We start from the raw sequence: 17,355 nt of genomic DNA, 5'->3' as shown, positions 1-17,355 counted from the left end.
TGTGACAACAATTACATATGCAACATAAATATTTACAGTGTCTTTTTGCTTGTCTGTTCCCATTTTGTGGATCCTTTGTCTTTTCCTTAGGGTTTATCACCAGTTTGGTATTCAGGGGGATTTTTGACCCGTCATTTTCTGAGTTTATAGTGTTGGGATCACGAGGGTGAAATCATAAAGACATTCTTGTGATAAAATAAAGATGGAGTAGAACACTGTGGTTCATGACTTGTTTATGAACTGCAGCTAACTGCTTAAAATGTAAGTTGAAAGCTTGAATAGAGAAAATTCTAATCCCACATAATGTTGAAGGTCCACACAACTGTAGCCCTGATAACAAAACACTGCCTATACCTATGACAGCACCTGACCATGACTTGCATGCACAGAAGTTAACTCTAGTCTGTATTCTGTCTAATTACATATAAACAAAAATACTCCTTAGAGAAATAAACCTATTACCATGCATTAAATCTTGCATTCCAATTTATGCATGCTCAGTTCTGCAGATACAGAATTTTTGCACATCTTAGGAGAAAGCGAATTTGTCTCTTTGTTTTTGAGATGAAATGTCATGAAAGATGAAAATGCTTTCTGTGGGTAATATGCCTTAATGGATATATTTAAGCAACAATTTTGAGGAAGTAATTGAAATGCTGTTGAATGCAAGTAATAGCAAAAGTGACTGGTTTTTCCTTTTAGCCTGTAAATATACCTCAAACCAACAGACTTTCAAACCCATGAATTTATATCTATATTTCTCATAACAGGAATATGTTTACTACACAGGAGACTGGTTGGTTCTGTTCAGGTATCAAACTAGCTCCAGTTGCAGAGCTAGCCCTTGATTTACTGTTACAGGGAACAGGACTTTTGCTCCAAGTGAATGTCACGGAGGTGACAAACAAGTAGGTGCATAAACCTTGAAAAATCTCTGCTCAGGCAGATGAGACATTGCTTTCTGCAGTTAAATCCCTCTGACCATACAAATAATCTTCAGGTACCATCTTCCCACCCTTCTGGTCACAGGGGATCCTGATGTTTGAAGCAGACTTTTAAGGCTCACTGGATTTTCAGCAGGATTATTGCACCTTTGCAGCAGTCAGTGCAGCCTGGCCTGGATTAGTTGAATTTTAGCCTTCAGTAGAGAATTTAATATTTGCTTTCTTCAGGGACTTTGGTTTCATGCCTGGCAGGTACCAGGATCTTGGTGCCTCCCTGTCCAGCAGTAACTTTTACTCTGCATGTACAGCCCAGCTGCAGTCAGCCAGAGCAGACAGATGCAGGCCAAATCTTCACAGACTCAGTAAGGAAAACCACAAGTTTTGAAACTGATCAAATCTTTCACTTGGCTCTGTCCTAGTTCAGATAGTCTTTAAAGAATGGGAAATTCTAATTGTTTATTGTTGTTGCCTCTACAACATCCAGTTTGGAAGTCACCTCTGGTGTGTGGCCTAGAACTTCTGAGACTGTGCCAGAAGAAAGTATTTTAAAATAAATGGAGAAATAAACAGAATAATGAAGCGAGATTTAAATTTTTTTTTCCTTTTGTATTATTTCTACTAATTGAGATGTTGGTTACTTAAATTCATCAGATGGAGAAATGAAGTCAATTTTATGTTCTTCACTCGTCTCCTAGAGCCGTCTGTGTGTGATCCCTGTAAAATGCAATTACACTGTCTGTACCCACAGATTGTGGTAAATGTTTATTTCCATTGTGTTCAGAGGCTTGGAAAATGCAGTGTTTTCATGTTAGTGCTTCCCCTCTGTTGGTGCTGTCATCTTTATTTAACTTTGGATGATGCCATACCCAAATCAAACCCGCCGTGAGGGGAGCGCAGCCCGTGAGGGGAGGCCGCGTCCCAGGGCCGGGGTGGAACGCCCAGCTCGGGATTCTGAGGGGAGGCTCTCTGGGGACTTTTTGGTTTTGCTCAAGTTAATTAACCCAAAACTGCTCCAAAATGTACCCAAGTGAGAGAGGCACTAAGCAGTGTTTGTTCCCTCCTTTTGTAAGAATGCTGTGTGCCTGGGAGCAGGGGACAAACCCGTGAGCGAGTACAGATCCGTTGTTTACTACCAGGTCAAGCAGCCACGGTGGATGGAGACACTGAAGGTATGGCGTGGAAACTTCCCGCTTTATTTTTTCATTTCTTAATGCCTCACACAGAAAAGTGGCACAGCATCAGCTTCCTCCAAAAACCATCTTGTGCCTGACTGCAGCTGAAGCATGAAGCCTTAGTCATACATCAGTTATTAGAGACACATGGTCACTGAGGCTTGAAATTTGGCCTAGAAAGTGATGTGTAGGTTTTGTTCAGCAAAACAAAGGAGATCATCTTTGATAACCTTATGTCCTAACAGGGCTCATCAAAAATGAAATTCTGCATTTTTTCTTATTTTGGTGAAACAATAGAGATGAGGAGCTTCATTTAAAAAACAAACAAGACCAAACCAAAACCCAAATGAAAACATCAATCCCCTCTTCTTATTTCAAAAAGAAAAAACTATCTTGTTTCTCTTTAGAGACACACTAATAATTACCTAATCAAGCTTCAATGTCCATGATTGGAATATGCCCAGAAGCTGGCAGAAACTGTTCTTACAAACTGTGACAGGCTTGCATGCTTTTTTTAAGACAAAAGAGCCATGTCTGACAAGCTTGCAATTATTACCTTAAGGTGTATTACCTGTGGTGGTGAAGGACAGGGAGGGAATGGAAGTATGATTTCAAACAGAAGCTTATTTATTGTTTTGAAAACATTGACCCATTCTTTTTATTGCTTATTGTATTAGCTCCTTTTTAAAATTATTCTACAATTGAATCTTGTGCACAGGATCACTAATAGCAGATCCTGTTGAAAAGCATTGTTAATATTAAGGCATCATTCAGTAAGATTTGTGAAGGGAAGTTGTGAATGCACACAAAGGTGTTCAAGTCCTTAAATTTTTAGAACTAGGTACTTGATAATATGAAAAATTGTGCTTTCCCTTACACACCTGGCCTTTTTTGTTGCATGTTTGACCCAAAGTATGCTGCTTTAAGAATAAAGCAAGTTCCACTTGCAAGTTCCTGTGATTCTCCTCGAGGCTTTATGCTAAATTTAATCACTAAAATATAATCAATTTATTTTGCTGGAATTTTCATACCCTTTTCAGCTGTTAATAAATTGGTTGTCAATTTCTGTATCTGAAATGTGGGATTTGCATAGTGCAGAGTGTTTAATTTTCTGTGGTTAAAAGGGTGAGCAGTAGGACTGCACTGGGATTGTTTTCTAGCACCTGTGTGCATTAACTCCGTGTTCTGTGCTTCATTTCTTTGCTGGTGCCAGACTTAGAGCCAAGTCTAACAGATCATTGCTTACCAGCCCTGACTTTACTACTGTGATCCAGCTCAATATTTTGAAATGGTCTGTGAAAGGCACTATAGAAACAGAAGAAGTGGGGCTTATTTATTCTAAAATGGGGGCTTATTACATGTGAAACCACCCCCCATAACTCTCCTCGCTATTTTCTGATTTTACCAAAGGTAGCAGTCCCCATTGAGGACATGCAGAGGATCCATCTACGCTTCATGTTCAGGCACAGGTCGACTCAGGAGTGTAAGTAGGGAATTCTTACTTTAGTGAATTTTAATTCATTGATGGATGGGTAGTTAACCCAAAGTCTTTTGCTTTGCAGCTAAAGATAAGGGAGAGAAGAATTTTGCAATGGCCTATGTAAGGCTAATGAAGGAGGATGGAACAACTCTCCATGATGGCATCCATGATTTGTTAGTCCTAAAGGTATGGGCTCAGATTTCTCTCTTTCATTCACAAGACATCTTTTCTCACACTGTTGCATTTGACTGCATTGTGTATTTGCTTAGTGTTAGATTGATTTTATTATTCTATCAAAGATGACACTGTGTTTTCCATCTGAACAAAATGGTGTACCCTGTTCCATTGTCAGTAAATATTGCTCTCAATTTTAATGACAAAAAGGTGTTATCCAAGCACAGTGAGAGGTGATTTCTTTTTACTGGTATTTGTGCTTTTGGCCTTCTGTAGCATAGAGAAAGTTGTGCTGCAGCTCTGTAGTTGGGTAGGTACCATTCCTCTTGCTGGACATAGGAAGTGTTTGATCCACTTGAAATCTTTATCTCATGAATAATCTGGGAATGCAGCCTTAGGAAAATGCTGTTTTAAACTGCTGTGTAGTTCCTCAGGTACAATATTGAAAGTTTCAGCAATTTGGTTTTGAGTGTGAAGAAAAGCTTCAGTTGACCCTAGCTAGAAACAGCATCTTTAACTTTGTGAAGGAAACAGGGAACAGATGTTTTGACTTTTGTTTTATTTGCCCTCTTGGAAAATGGTGTCTAGCAGGAACTAAGAACCAGAAATCACTTCCAGTACAAAGGACACTTAAGATATTTCTCAGCACTCTTCTCAGTAAACAAGTTTGCTGTATCATTAATACCAAGTCAGATGCATGCAACTAAATCAAGTTGCTTAGGCAAGCCAAAGAGATTAATGGCAGCCTATAGTTATTTATCTTCTCTTCATTGAAACTATCATTTAAAATATTGAGACTAGAAGGAAAATTGTGGACTGTGTGGTTAATGTTGGTTGTGAAATTCCACCTAATTCATTTCTGCATCAGCTCAGTAATTTTTTTGAAGTGACAGCATGGATGAGAAATGCTAAATGGAGTTGACCTACTTTATGGTTGTGAGAAACAGATAGATTTTTTGACATATGCTTGCCTATTCTAGTATTAAAAACAGTAATTGTCAGCTGTAAGTGTTTAAAGCAGTCATACACCTGGCCTTTCAGAATAAGTAATTTGAAAACTGCTAAGTTTAAACTGTCTTTAGGTATTGGATCTTTTTGAGAGACTTTTGGATCAAAACTTTGGATCAAAACTTCATCTTTTTCCCTTTGTCTGTCTGACTTGTCCCAAAAGAAGGTAGTCAAGAGTTTATTTTGCTTCCAGAAATTTGGGAAGTAATTATTTGGCAAGCCTGATACAATCACAGATGTTGCTCTGCTGTGTGTTTTGCTGTATAAAGGTTTTGCTTCTTGTCTGTCTAGGTCTTTTACAGTCAATTCTTAGCCTTCCCTCTTTGATACAAAGTAGAAACTGCACCTCTGCAGTCACTGAACCAGATAAAACTGCAAAACCTGAAAATGTCTTTCTAGATCATGGTTTTTGCAGCTCCTTGTTCATTCACATTTGTAGAATAAAGGTCTGCAATTGAGTCATATCTGTCACAGTGTTGTAGCTTTAAGTGACATCATCATCAGGGAAATTTTCTGGAGTTTTGTTCAAGAAACACTGTGTTCTTTAAACAGTGAGTGGCATAATTTCTATTGTCTTTGTCTTAAAGTTCTTTCCTGCCTGGGGAATCCTAAGATAAGACCCAGAAAATCTATGGGGTTGTGGCACAGAAGTTGATAGAAGAGAGGAGGGAAAAATCTCTGTTGGCTTTCTGGTTTTGTACTGTTCATTCTACTGAAAAGCACATATTCTATGTCATTTAGTTACTGCAGCATACTCTCTGGTTTAAAATATAGTCTTAACATGCCCTGATCTTTATGTTCAAGGTCCAGGTTTGAAGTTATAATGAGGAAACCAAAATAATACTGCTATTCTTTCCTTACTCAGTCCTGCTTTCTGCTTTTAACTTGTGTGCAGACAATATAATCATGTTGTCTATATCCTGTGTACAGACTTCAAGGTGATGCTCAGTGTTCTGCAGTGTTCTACACCCACTGACATTTCAATGAGAGATTGGCTCTTGCTTTTACTCTGCATGGGGTGTCACCCCTCAAAGTCCCCTCCTGCCCCTCAGTTTTATTTATTTCTCTAGTACAAAACTACAAAATATAATTTTAAATCCAGTGGTGTGAAATATGTAATGAATGGTGTGTTGTTTTTCAGGGGGACAGTAAAAAAATGGAGGATGCTGGTACCTATTTGGCATTGCCTTCTACACGTCTGCACACAGAAAACAAAGGAGCAACCTTGGTCAGGAGCTCAAGCATTGTTGGGGGGCTTTCAGTCAGCTCAAGAGATTCATTTTACATTTCAACTCTTGTTTGTTCCACAAAGTTAACTCAGAATGGTATGTACCTTCTAAACAGCTGGGAGTTTAGAAAGAAAACCTTTGCACAAATTGGTAAATCAGATGTTAAGTTTAATGTCTGTCCATTCATTTCCATTAGTGGGCTTGCTGGGTCTCCTGAAGTGGCGCATGAAGCCAGAGCTGCTCCAGGAGAACCTGGAAAAGCTGAAGATTGTGGATGGAGAGGAAGTAGTGAAGGTAAATCCTTAAATCCTTATTTTTATAATAGTTATTCTTCAGGCCCCTTCATGCATAATGCCTTTCTTAGCTTGCAAAGGACATGAGCAAAGCTCTTCTTTAGAGGGGGCAAGAAGGCCAACACCTGGGCAGGATCCTTCCCAGGGCTGGCCAGCTTTGCTCCTACTTTTTAATTTCAGATCTCTGGTATTGCCTGTGGTTGGGCTGGGAGAATTCTAGGATTATTACTAGGAGATGCAGATAGTAATGATAAAATATTTTCCACAATCTCTAGTCATCTGTTTCCTTTTGTCTATCTGAAGTATCACAAACAATTCCTACTGTTTTCTCTGCAGTTCTTAATATTAATTTGCATGTAGTTATTAAATCCAAGAAGTGTTATGTACCCCACAGAACACTTTCTTAACTTAATGAGTATATCAATAAAAGTTGTCAGTATTTTGGAAAATAGCATATACTATTACCTTTGTGCCTTTAAGCATAAGCATTAGATGTCTCTGGAGAGAAGGAATAAGAATTCAATAAACAAAAAGGAAGAAAGAGGAGTGGATTTTTTTAACAGAGCTTCATGTCCCAAGTCACTGAGATACTTTTCTTTGATTTAGTGCAGAATTTGAATCAGACCACAGAAGCAGGAAAAGTCTTTTTAATCAACATGTATATTGAAAATAGCAACCACTAATCTGTGTCACTAAGGAATGTAGTTTTAACAAGCTTTGCCATTTATATAATATTTTTATCTTTTCCATAAGCTTTGAGCTAAGAATGTATTATTGATTGCTTGTGTCTGAGGATGCAGGTTTTTAAAACTAAAGCAACTAGAGCCTAAACTCTTGGAAATGTTTTCTCAATTTAAGTGATGCTTCAGTAAAGGTAATAAAAGTCTAACTTGAGGGAAACCAGGTCTGGTATCAGAAAATTTTCCTGTGAGGTTTTCAAGTTGAATTGGTTATCAGTTTGTCTTTTCATGTTCTGTAGTTTCTCCAGGATACATTGGATGCCCTGTTTAACATCATGATGGAACATTCCCACAGTAATGAGTATGACATCCTTGTCTTTGATGCACTGGTAAGAATCAGCACCAACGAATTTATTTGTCAAAGTAAAGAACCTTAGAATTTTGAACTATCAAGTTTTGCAATTCAGAGAATTAAAGTCTCTACAGAACAGAGGAATATTACTCATTGACTGAAAATCAAATTTCTTTAAAAACCTAAATAGTAAATTACCAGAAATATTTTCAGAAAGTGAATATTTAAGTTTGCAGTGTGACTCAATGTGTCTCTGTCTGTTTAGATCTACATCATAGGGCTCATTGCAGACCGTAAGTTTCAGCACTTTAACACTGTTTTGGAAGCATATATCCAGCAGCACTTTAGTGCAACCTTGGCATACAAGTAAGTTTGTTTTCTCTTCTTTCTCCTTTTTCCTTTCTCCACCATCACCTAAAGAAATAAATCCTGCTTGTGCCTTTTCTGATGTAATTTATGGTGACTGTTGTTTGATGCTGCTCTTTGCTTATCTGCCTCTGAGACATATTTGATTATAAGTGGAATTAATGAACACATAGCAAATGATTTGGGGTTAAATGATGCTATGGCATTTGTTTTCTGTCACCTGGATTTTGCTGTGTCTGAGCATTTCACTTGTATCCTGTCAAATTTATCAAAAGGTGCTTTGCTGTGAAGCCTCTCCATTTGTATCCCTGGCCTTAAGTAGAAATGCCTCAGGTGAGGACTTGAGGCTCTCCTTAGCTCATTTACATAGGTTTCCATTTTTTTTTTTTTCACATCAAACAAACTCAAGGAAAAAGAATTGTTTGGGAGCTGTCAAGTCTTTGTATGCATTTTAGTCTGATGTTGTGTCAGGAGGGGTTCAGTGCAGTGAACTGGAATTTTGGTATTTGTCACATGTCCTGCTGTGAAATGGAGTTTTAGTATTTGTTACATGGTCACACCAATGGATGAACTCATTGTGGATTTTTTATTTATTTATTGGTTTTCAACTTTTGGAGCTTCTACACAACACCCAGATGGGAAGACATGGAAAAGACTAAAAACTGTGCAGAAGTGTTATACAACAAATTTAATCCTGGATTCCTACTTTATTTAGAATAGGTTTTTGCAGATGATGGTAGGATAAAATTACTGAATTATGAAGGAAGGTAACATCTTCAGCTGGTGCAGATCTCTGGGATGTGCTCTAAGAGGATGGATGTGGGTTTTTAATCTACCTGATGTCTCGTTCTGGCAGCTTAATGGAGTGGCAGATTGAAGCAGAACTTTAATTTGGAATATGAATAGTACAGAGAAGACCTGAACTGGAGGTTTGGAATAGCTGGGGCTATCTTCTAGTGTCTGTGTTGAATTTCAGTTCTAACTCAGCACTAAATGTCACAAAAATCATGCACTAGACTATGAGTTTCCTAAAGCTGAAAGGCAGCAAGCAGTGCAAAATCAGCCCTTTCTCACACCTCAGTAAAGCTGAAGTGGGCTCAGAAAGCTCAAGCACCAACTATGTGCCCTTCTTCAATCCTCTCTCACTCCATCAGTAACAAGCACTGTTACAAATTACTAACAGTAATTTAGTGCTTTACAGTACTGTGAAAGAAGAAAAGGGAGGGTACAGAACCTCTCAGGACAGCCTTACTTGCATAAAATATTTCTAAGACTTACCTAGCTGGGAGCATCTGATGACTTAATCAATGTGGTCAGGGCAAAATAACAATTTTCATGATTGTTCCCCACACCACATGTTTTCTTGGCATTATTGATTCAATGCACATCATAGAGGATTTATTCTGGTTCCAGAATCATTTATGAAATAAACAAGTGTTTGTGTGGCCTAACTCCTAACTAGGAGGGAAATGCTGTGTCCCAGACATATTACAGCCGTGTTATGATATGGTTGATTGGCCAAACTGCTACCTACTTATTCAGTTCCTGTTGAGTCATCCTTTCTCCTGGATGTTAGGGAGCTCTGAGAGGGCTTAACATGAACTGCCCCTACACACAAGTTGGATCAATATTGTTCCAACTCAGAGAAGCTGTAAAAAGGAGCAAATGAAAACACACAATGGATGTCATGCCCAGGAGTCTGAGAGGCTGAAAGCATTTTGGTTCTGAAATGTGAGTTAGGCTGGGGATGTGTATTAGTTACACAGAGAGCTGGCTGTTGGCTTGGTTTGTTTAGGGCAGGGGACAGCAGGTCTCCATTTTTGTAGAGACATAGCAAAAAAACCCCAACCACTCTTATCTTAGTTCTTATGGCTGCATTAAGATCAAAATTGCATCATTAGTATTGCTTTAATCACTTAGAATGATTCTATAACTACAAGTTAAGGGACTTAGTTTTAGATTAACTTCTGCTCTTTTGTAGCCAGCTGTGTCTTTAGCAAAAAGTTGCTTTTAGATAGAGAGTATGGAAGTGGTTAAATAAAATAAATAATTTAAGCAGATGTTGCTGTGTACTGCTTTATTGACATGTAATATTTACATGCTGTTAATTAGAGCGTGCAGTGGTGTTTAATCACTGCTCAGTGGAGGTAGGCAGAAGGAATATTTTGTGATACCTTGTGCATGTGTATTACAAACCTCTTTAAAGGTGTTTCCAGGATTGTGTAAAGTCATGCTGCTCTTCTGGGATTTCAGATTTTTCTCTTGCTTGTGCAGCTAAGAATTTGTTCCTCCATTTATACTGACAGAATTTGTGCAACATAAATCCACAAATACACTCAGTCTGTTTTCCTGCATGTGCTTGACCAAGCACGAACATATATTTAGAGTTGCCAAAGAAGGTAATTAAAAAATAATAATGAAAATTATTTTTAAAAATGTTTTTAAACTTCAGGAAATTAATGAGTGTTCTGAAGACATACTTGGATACTTCCAGCCGAGGGGAGCAATGTGAACCTATCCTCAGAACTCTGAAAGCACTGGAATATGTTTTCAAGTTCATTGTTAGATCAAGGACATTATTTTCCCAGTAAGTACTCATATATTGCCATTTAATTAGCTGTCTAATATCAGATATAGGAGACCTGAAAAAAGTTGGTTCTAGAACAGAGCTGGTTTTTTTATTTTTACAAATAAAACTGGAAACTGCTTTAAAATATAAATAATGCTGATGTTTTGTAGAGGGAATATTCAAAAATCTGCTTTCTGATTCTCAGTGTAAGTTCCAGAGCTGTATTTAGTAATAGCAGCAGGTTTCAAAAGGTGATTATTCTTTGTGTCAGGTGGCTTGGCCTAAGACCAGTGCATGGCCAAACACCTCAACAGATGGCTGGAGGCTGGAGACTTGTCCTTGAGAACACTGTGTTCAGCCCCTCAGACTGTGCACAGAGCAGTGTCATTGCAGCAGCCATGGTCACTCTGAATGCAGAGTTTTGGGCCTCCTCTTGAGGAGTTTACAGGGAGGACTCCATGGACTGGGTGTGTGTAGCTCAGGCAAACTGAGGTGTAGTGTTTACAAGTGGTGTTCAGGTTTAGGGGAAAGGTGGAGGGGAGAGCGGAGGAAATGAAAAGTGGAAGGAGAAAAATTACACACTGCTAACTGCACTCTCCTCATATAACACAGACCCATTTCCTCAGTTGCTTTCTACTTCACCTTTCTTCATTTACCCTGATCTGGTTTGCCCCTCCAGCTTGTTCTGATTTCCCTTTGCTCTGTGGCTGAAGGAGGGCAGGGGCAGAGGTCAGACTCAGACTCTGACCTGCAGGGAGAGGGATTGGTTGGGTGCTGTGTTTGTGGCTGCCATTCACCAGAGCAGGAAGGTTCTGTTCCAGCTGTCTTCTGCTCAGTGGGTACTCTAATACAATTTTGCTCTGATATTCCACTGTCCATTAAAAAAAATAAATCCATGTCGATTTATAATTTTTTTTTAATTAAGTTTACTCACTGGATTATGATGTTTTGGTTGAAGTACCAGATTCAGAGGGAATTTGCTGCTATGGATAGTACCTTAGAAATATTACTGTCTCAATGAACTTACTGCTTTCAGATGGATACAGGTCAACAAGGTGTAAAGCTGTATAAGGAAGGAGATGGTGCTCAGGAGAACAGAATACAACTTTATCTTATATTTTTGTCATGGGTGTCATGGCAGAAGGGTATATTAGAGTTTTGGGGAAGGAAGCATTGTGTAGAGTATTATGGAAAATTTCTTGTCTGGCTGAAGGTCAGAAAGCAGATGGGGTTTGCTTCAGTGAGAACTTTAGTCCTCATTTGAATCCCTCATGTTGTCTTGCAGCTTAAAGTCTTCATTGAACAATCTGTCATAAAGTAGGTCATTGCAATGTGTTGCACATTCAGGTGGTCAACTACACATTATCTACTCCTACTTAACTAGAGGTCTGAAACTCTAAATGCACTGGACAATTATTTTTATTGTAGGCAGTCTTGCATTTCAAATTGAAAAGAAAATCAAATGACACTGCAAGACATAACTTAAAGAGATTTCTCTCTTCTGATGGAGCAGAAGAGATAACACTCAGCTCACACTATTCTACTCCCATTTCAGAATTCTCTTGTCATCTTGTTTTTTTCTTAGCTTGTTTTTCTTTAACTCTTGACAGCTGTTTCACATAACTAATTTCACATGTCACCAGTGTTTTTACTTTTTATGTAGGCAGTGTTTAGTACTAAGAGCCAGTATGAACAATACAGGAGAGATAATCTGAGGGATTCAAACTTTAGAACAGGGAATGGAGAAATAATGGAGTGAGCTCAATTTAAATGCACTTTTAAACTTTTAAGTGTCAAGTAGAGACTTTTTTCAAAAAGCAGACTGGTTAATGGGGCCAGTAAAAATAGCTCTTGGAAAAAGTGGCAACAGCAGCAGAAGATAGAAATTGTCATAATTTGTGAAAAATATCTTGGAGTAGCTCAGTTGTAGTGGGGAAAAAAACCAAAACTTTTTTTTTTTTTTTGCATATAAGTTACTTTGAAAATAAAATGATTTATATAAGCTGCAATCTGGGAGGTGTCATGGTTTAGAGGCTTTTAAAACAATTGAAAGTGTTTATTGTAGTGTTCAAACTGAAGAATTCCCACATGATACAGTGAATAGCAGTTATAACCCATTGGGGAAATATCTATGTACATAAGATTGGATATGCTTCTGAAATATATATTTAATGTTAAAGCTGTTGCATTTGGGAGAATGAAACCTGAAAGGATAACCTAATGCATCTCTCAACAGATTATATGAAGGCAAAGAACAAACAGAATTTGAAGAATCAATGAGGAGACTCTTTGAATCCATCAACAACCTGATGAAAAGCCAGCATAAAACTGCCATTTTGTTGCAGGTTGGTGTGTTCTTGGAAACCACTTGGATTTGGTTTTTTATATGGCTTTTGTACATGGGCTTTTTCTTTTTGTTCTTTTTAAATCAAGGAAACAACACTCAGGAAATGTATCCAATATGTCTTTTTGTAATTTCCCTCTGTTGGAAGAGCAGCTTATCTGATAAATTGGAGCCTAGTTTGAAAAGGTCAGGACAAGATACATTTACAGAAATTCTGTGAATGTAGGCAAGGAAAGAACCAAGGCACAGATGTTGGAATATTTCAAGCAATCAAACAACATGAAGCCTCCTGGGACCTGAATGTTTAATTCTTGAGTTTCTCCAGATAATGCTAAACAGGGATTTCACCATCTTAGTTGGGAAAATAAATTTTATTGTCTCAATCTTTGGGAGTTACAGTGTTAAAAAAGAAATTTTTTTTGCCATTCATGTCAATCAGTTATTCTAACACTTCAGAATCTAAGGTTTTAAAGAAAATGAGGGAAAAAATGAGTTATTAACATCACTAATATCAAATAATTTGCAGTTCTATATTAAGATGAAAAACTATCAAGATTTCCTGTAAAATGTAGAAGATTTATTAGACAGCTGCAATATTGATGCTTCATACATTCTTTATTAAAAACCCATTGTATACATTGGGCTTGAATTTTCCTCTGGTTTTGTTGTTTGATTCCTTTTGATGACTTAGATTAGAAGTGGAAACCCATGAAAAACCTGTGTTGAATAAAAGCTCAGGTGGCTGATGATGAGAGGTGGTGAGATTTGTTCAGCTGACATTTTGCATGGAGTGTTTAATGTGCAACTGCAAAAGAGATGAAAAAGTAAATACCAAGTTAATTATATAATACCATGGTTACAGTAATATTCTAATGCATTTAAAAATCAATCAGATTCTCTGTTACTTGATAATTCTGTAGAAGCTTTCCTGGGAATAGTTTATACATTTGAATACTGCATCAGAAAAAGGAGAATCTTCTGAAGGAAAAAAAGCATCTTTAAAGCAATAATGAAAGAGTTTATATAATGGTTGCTCTTATGGTACTTGACCTAATAAAGAGCTCTTGGAGGATTTGGTGCTCTTTGGGGAGTTTTTCACATCCCTGCATTCTGCCCTGCCTGATCTCAGAGGGGCTCTGTGGGACTGTCCAGCTGGGTCTCCTCTGATGAGCAGGACACTTTCTTCTTGAGAGTGACAAGAAAGGCTCACAGAAAACTTCTTAACGATTTCTGGGTGTGCAAGGGGCAGTGGTGGCCCTGAAAGGCTGCTGGGAGTGTTTCAGAGCAGGTTGTAGTATCAGTGGCACCACAGCAGTGCATGGACTGAGGAGTGTGACTGTGCCTACCCTCATTTCCCTCTTGCCATGTTTAATCCCAGTGTTGTACCTGACTGGCAAACATTCATGGCACCTTGGTTGGTGTTCTCAGAAACACCAGAACCTTAAAAACAGAGCTGAGCATCTCTGAGGAGGACTGAAGGAAAGAAATCTACACTCATTTTAAAGAGCACATCAGTGTGTCTCATAAACAGACTAGTTATTAAACAGTCATGCTTTGATCAATACCATACTGAAAATCAACATTTTTGATTTCTAATGAGTGCCATCAGTTGTGCAAAATGGGTCCTATTTATTCATAACCCTGAAGCACTGGTGGGCTTTTGGGTCTCTAAATCTTCATAAGGTACTGAAGTTTTTCTTTTTAGCAGGAACTTTTCATGGCAGATGTGAAATACTGGTTTATAGCATAACTTTGCTCTTGTTCCAAATACTAATGGTTCATACAGCTGTGTCTCTGAGAGAAGCCTACAAAGAGATTGCTTTACATACAGTAAATAAAAACTACTGTATCAATGTTACAAACCTCTGATAGGAGAGGCATGGAATGAGCAGTGTCCAGCTGCTCAGTAGCTGAGTGCTGGCTGCTGGAAATCAATTTAATGGGGTCAAAAATATAAAATTAACACTCCTTCCCATTTGATCATGAACTCCATAGGCAGCCCCAGCTCTCACAGGGAACAGTATTTCTGTGCCTGCTTGGAAGATACTTCAGTGCTGACACTTGAGACTCCTGCTCTGGTAGGTGGATGCAGGCCAGAAAATGGAGATAATTTCTGCTGAGAGGGAGGAGAAAGTAGTAGAAAGAAATCCATAAATCTGCCTCTGCCGAAATCCAACACTGATTTCCCTTGGGGAATGGGAGATGACAGTGATGGATGTTGTAGTAGTACAAATTAACTTTGCAGGGTAAGGGACAGGTGGTTATTCAGTGATTCTACAGACACACGGGACCCTATGGATGTTACAGTTTGTGTACCCAGAGAGGGAAGTTCTGAGAGTTTGTTGGAAAAATACAGGAACAATCAGGATATTAAAACTAGCTTAAATCTGTCACACTTGGAATTATCATTGATAAGTGGAACATAGATTGGTAGGATCAATTCAATTTGTTAAAGTAGATTATGGTCTCAAGATATCAGAGAAGAAAGTTTTAGGAGCCCAGAAGAAAGTTAAATTGGGTTTTTCAGGATATTGAAACTTGAACTAGTATCAAGAGGCTTTGAATATGAATTTTTAACTCTTATTTCATCCTTGTTTGTCCACATGCCTATTGGGTTTAACCGTAGGTGATTTAAAGAATTATTTTAAAACCTGAAGTTTCTTTGTCTCTACTATTTTTTTTGGTCAATTTGGAACTCAGTATTTTAGCCAGTAGTAATTTCCCAGTTGTTTTTACTGATAGAATCACATTCAGACTTGCGTGGAAAATTAATTCACTCAGGAAAGGATTTTTTATAAAATAATGTGTTATATGGAACAGCCTCATCTGTGCCAGAAGCACTTTATTGTTTCAATTTAACTTTATCTACTGAGTGATATCTTACTTCCTGATCTGTTAAATGCTGTATACGTTTACAAAAAGTTAAAAATCTCTTTTCAGTCCTTGTTCTAAAGCTGACTGAAGTGGATTAAGGCTTTGACTTAGTGTAGTGCCTGAGTTTTGGGAAGGGCAGATATCTTGTTCTGTTTTGAGTACTGTTTATATAAGCTTTGAACAGGTTAATTTATTGTTGGCAAAATGAATATGTACATATTAATCCACATTAGCCTTTTTTAAAAAAAACTTCTGGAGTTGGTCAAGTTATCTTTTTTGTTTAAAGAGCCAGACAGAATGCTTCTCAGCTTCAGCATTGTATGAAGTAAATTAGGATTATCATTTCAATATTCCTACTGTGCTGATGTTTAAGAGCAGCCATCTGAGCTGCAGGGTGGCCTGGGTGCAGGTCCTGCCATGGTGCTGTGTGAGGCTGGCCCTTGGGGTGGAGGTTGGGGTGGTTTAATTTTTCCAGTACAAGAGTCAAGGTGCAGATGGATCCTTAAAAGGATTCCTCCTTTTAAGAGTTTTTTTCCAGATTTTTCTTGTAATTATTTTTAAAAAATTAATCATAATTACACTCTCCTTACAGTGGTAGGGCTTTCTAGGCACTAGATATAAACCTTTCTTCAATTTCTTTTGGCAGGGATACTGTTACAGCTTGGTTGCATTTATCAGTTGCTCTTCTGTAGCCATTACTGGTGACTTTTGTAGATTTTAGAGAGTTTTTTGTTTTTTCATGAAGACTGTACTTCTTGGGGAGACAATCCTTGAAATCTGGAAACCTGGAAATCAGTCTCCAGAAACTGCAAAGAATTTGGTGAAGGAATAGGGGAGGTATCAGTACCTTCTATCCTTTGCCTGAGCACTCAGGGAAAAAAACATCATTTTTAGAGGATGTGTTTTGTGTCTGTTTAAATCACTCTCTATCTCTGTGAATAAAACTGAATGAATGAATTTTAAATTTCAGATTATATGTTTTTTAGATTGTCCTACTGTTGAATTCTGATTTGTAATCTGTGAGTGTGCCCTTTCATTGACCAGCTTGTGCTCTCAACCTTAATTTACAAATCAAGCCCCTGCTCCTGTCCCAACTGTTCTGTTCCCCAGCTGACACTCACGTTTGACCTACAGATGGTCCTGTCTGCTGCAAATGTCAGCTCTCCCCAGCTCGCTCCTAGGCACTGATTTGAGAAAACACAGCTCCCTGTGCTGTGCGTGCTTTCAGAAACCTTAGATGACATCTTCTCAAGGTCACTGAAACATAGAAAAAGAAATTGTCTGTGGCATTGAAAAATATGAAAAATAATGGAATATGAAGCTGCTGTCTTTCTCTCATTCTTCCCTACACAATTTTGACCCACCCTACTGCTGCAGCAGATCCTAAGGACTTTATGCAGCTCAGGACATTTTTCTTATGAGAATAAGCCTAGAAAAGTCCTGATAGTGATGCTTTGCTTGTGGTGCACAAAGGGGGATGGCACAGTAACTTCTTAAAGTTGCCTTGATAGCAAGTAAAATTAGATTAAGAAACAGAGCACCAGTGATTTCTTCGAATGTACTTTTTATCTCATGGGCACTGGAATTTCATGAATATGTATAATGTAATGCTGCAAAAAGAGGGCAGCTAAAAATAAGCTTGGTCAGGAGTAAAGGTTAAAATAAATTTAACTGTACATTGTATATGTAAGAAATAATTTTCTGCACTGCTGTGGGTTTATCTGTATCCTGCTTAAAAAACTAATCTCTTAAGGTTTGAAGAATGCAGAACATCTTGTACTGCTGACTAGGAGATTTTCATGACTTCATTAAGGGCAGTGCTCAATTGTGTCCATAGTGCATCATTTGAAGCAATTATTGCAAATGAAAC

The 17,355-nt window shown here is 38.0% G+C and overlaps 1 protein-coding gene across 1 annotated transcript in view; it reads left to right on the top strand.

The window, feature by feature from the left end:
- The window catches only part of DOCK2 (dedicator of cytokinesis 2), a 162,915-nt gene that overhangs the window by 21,889 nt on the left and 123,671 nt on the right, over window positions 1-17,355 (top strand). The window contains exons 15-23 of the mRNA XM_071443091.1: window positions 2,015-2,113; window positions 3,527-3,599; window positions 3,679-3,782; window positions 5,920-6,103; window positions 6,204-6,301; window positions 7,280-7,369; window positions 7,598-7,698; window positions 10,151-10,285; window positions 12,504-12,612. Coding sequence (XP_071299192.1) covers window positions 2,015-2,113; window positions 3,527-3,599; window positions 3,679-3,782; window positions 5,920-6,103; window positions 6,204-6,301; window positions 7,280-7,369; window positions 7,598-7,698; window positions 10,151-10,285; window positions 12,504-12,612 — 993 coding nt within the window. The remainder of the gene's footprint in view (window positions 1-2,014; window positions 2,114-3,526; window positions 3,600-3,678; window positions 3,783-5,919; window positions 6,104-6,203; window positions 6,302-7,279; window positions 7,370-7,597; window positions 7,699-10,150; window positions 10,286-12,503; window positions 12,613-17,355) is intronic.

This window comes from Agelaius tricolor, unplaced genomic scaffold (genome assembly GCF_023055355.1).
Source record: "Agelaius tricolor isolate 1412-34295 unplaced genomic scaffold, bAgeTri1.0.p SCAF_18, whole genome shotgun sequence".
NCBI lineage: Eukaryota > Metazoa > Chordata > Aves > Passeriformes > Icteridae > Agelaius > Agelaius tricolor.
This window is presented reverse-complemented; position numbering and strand designations above follow the sequence as displayed.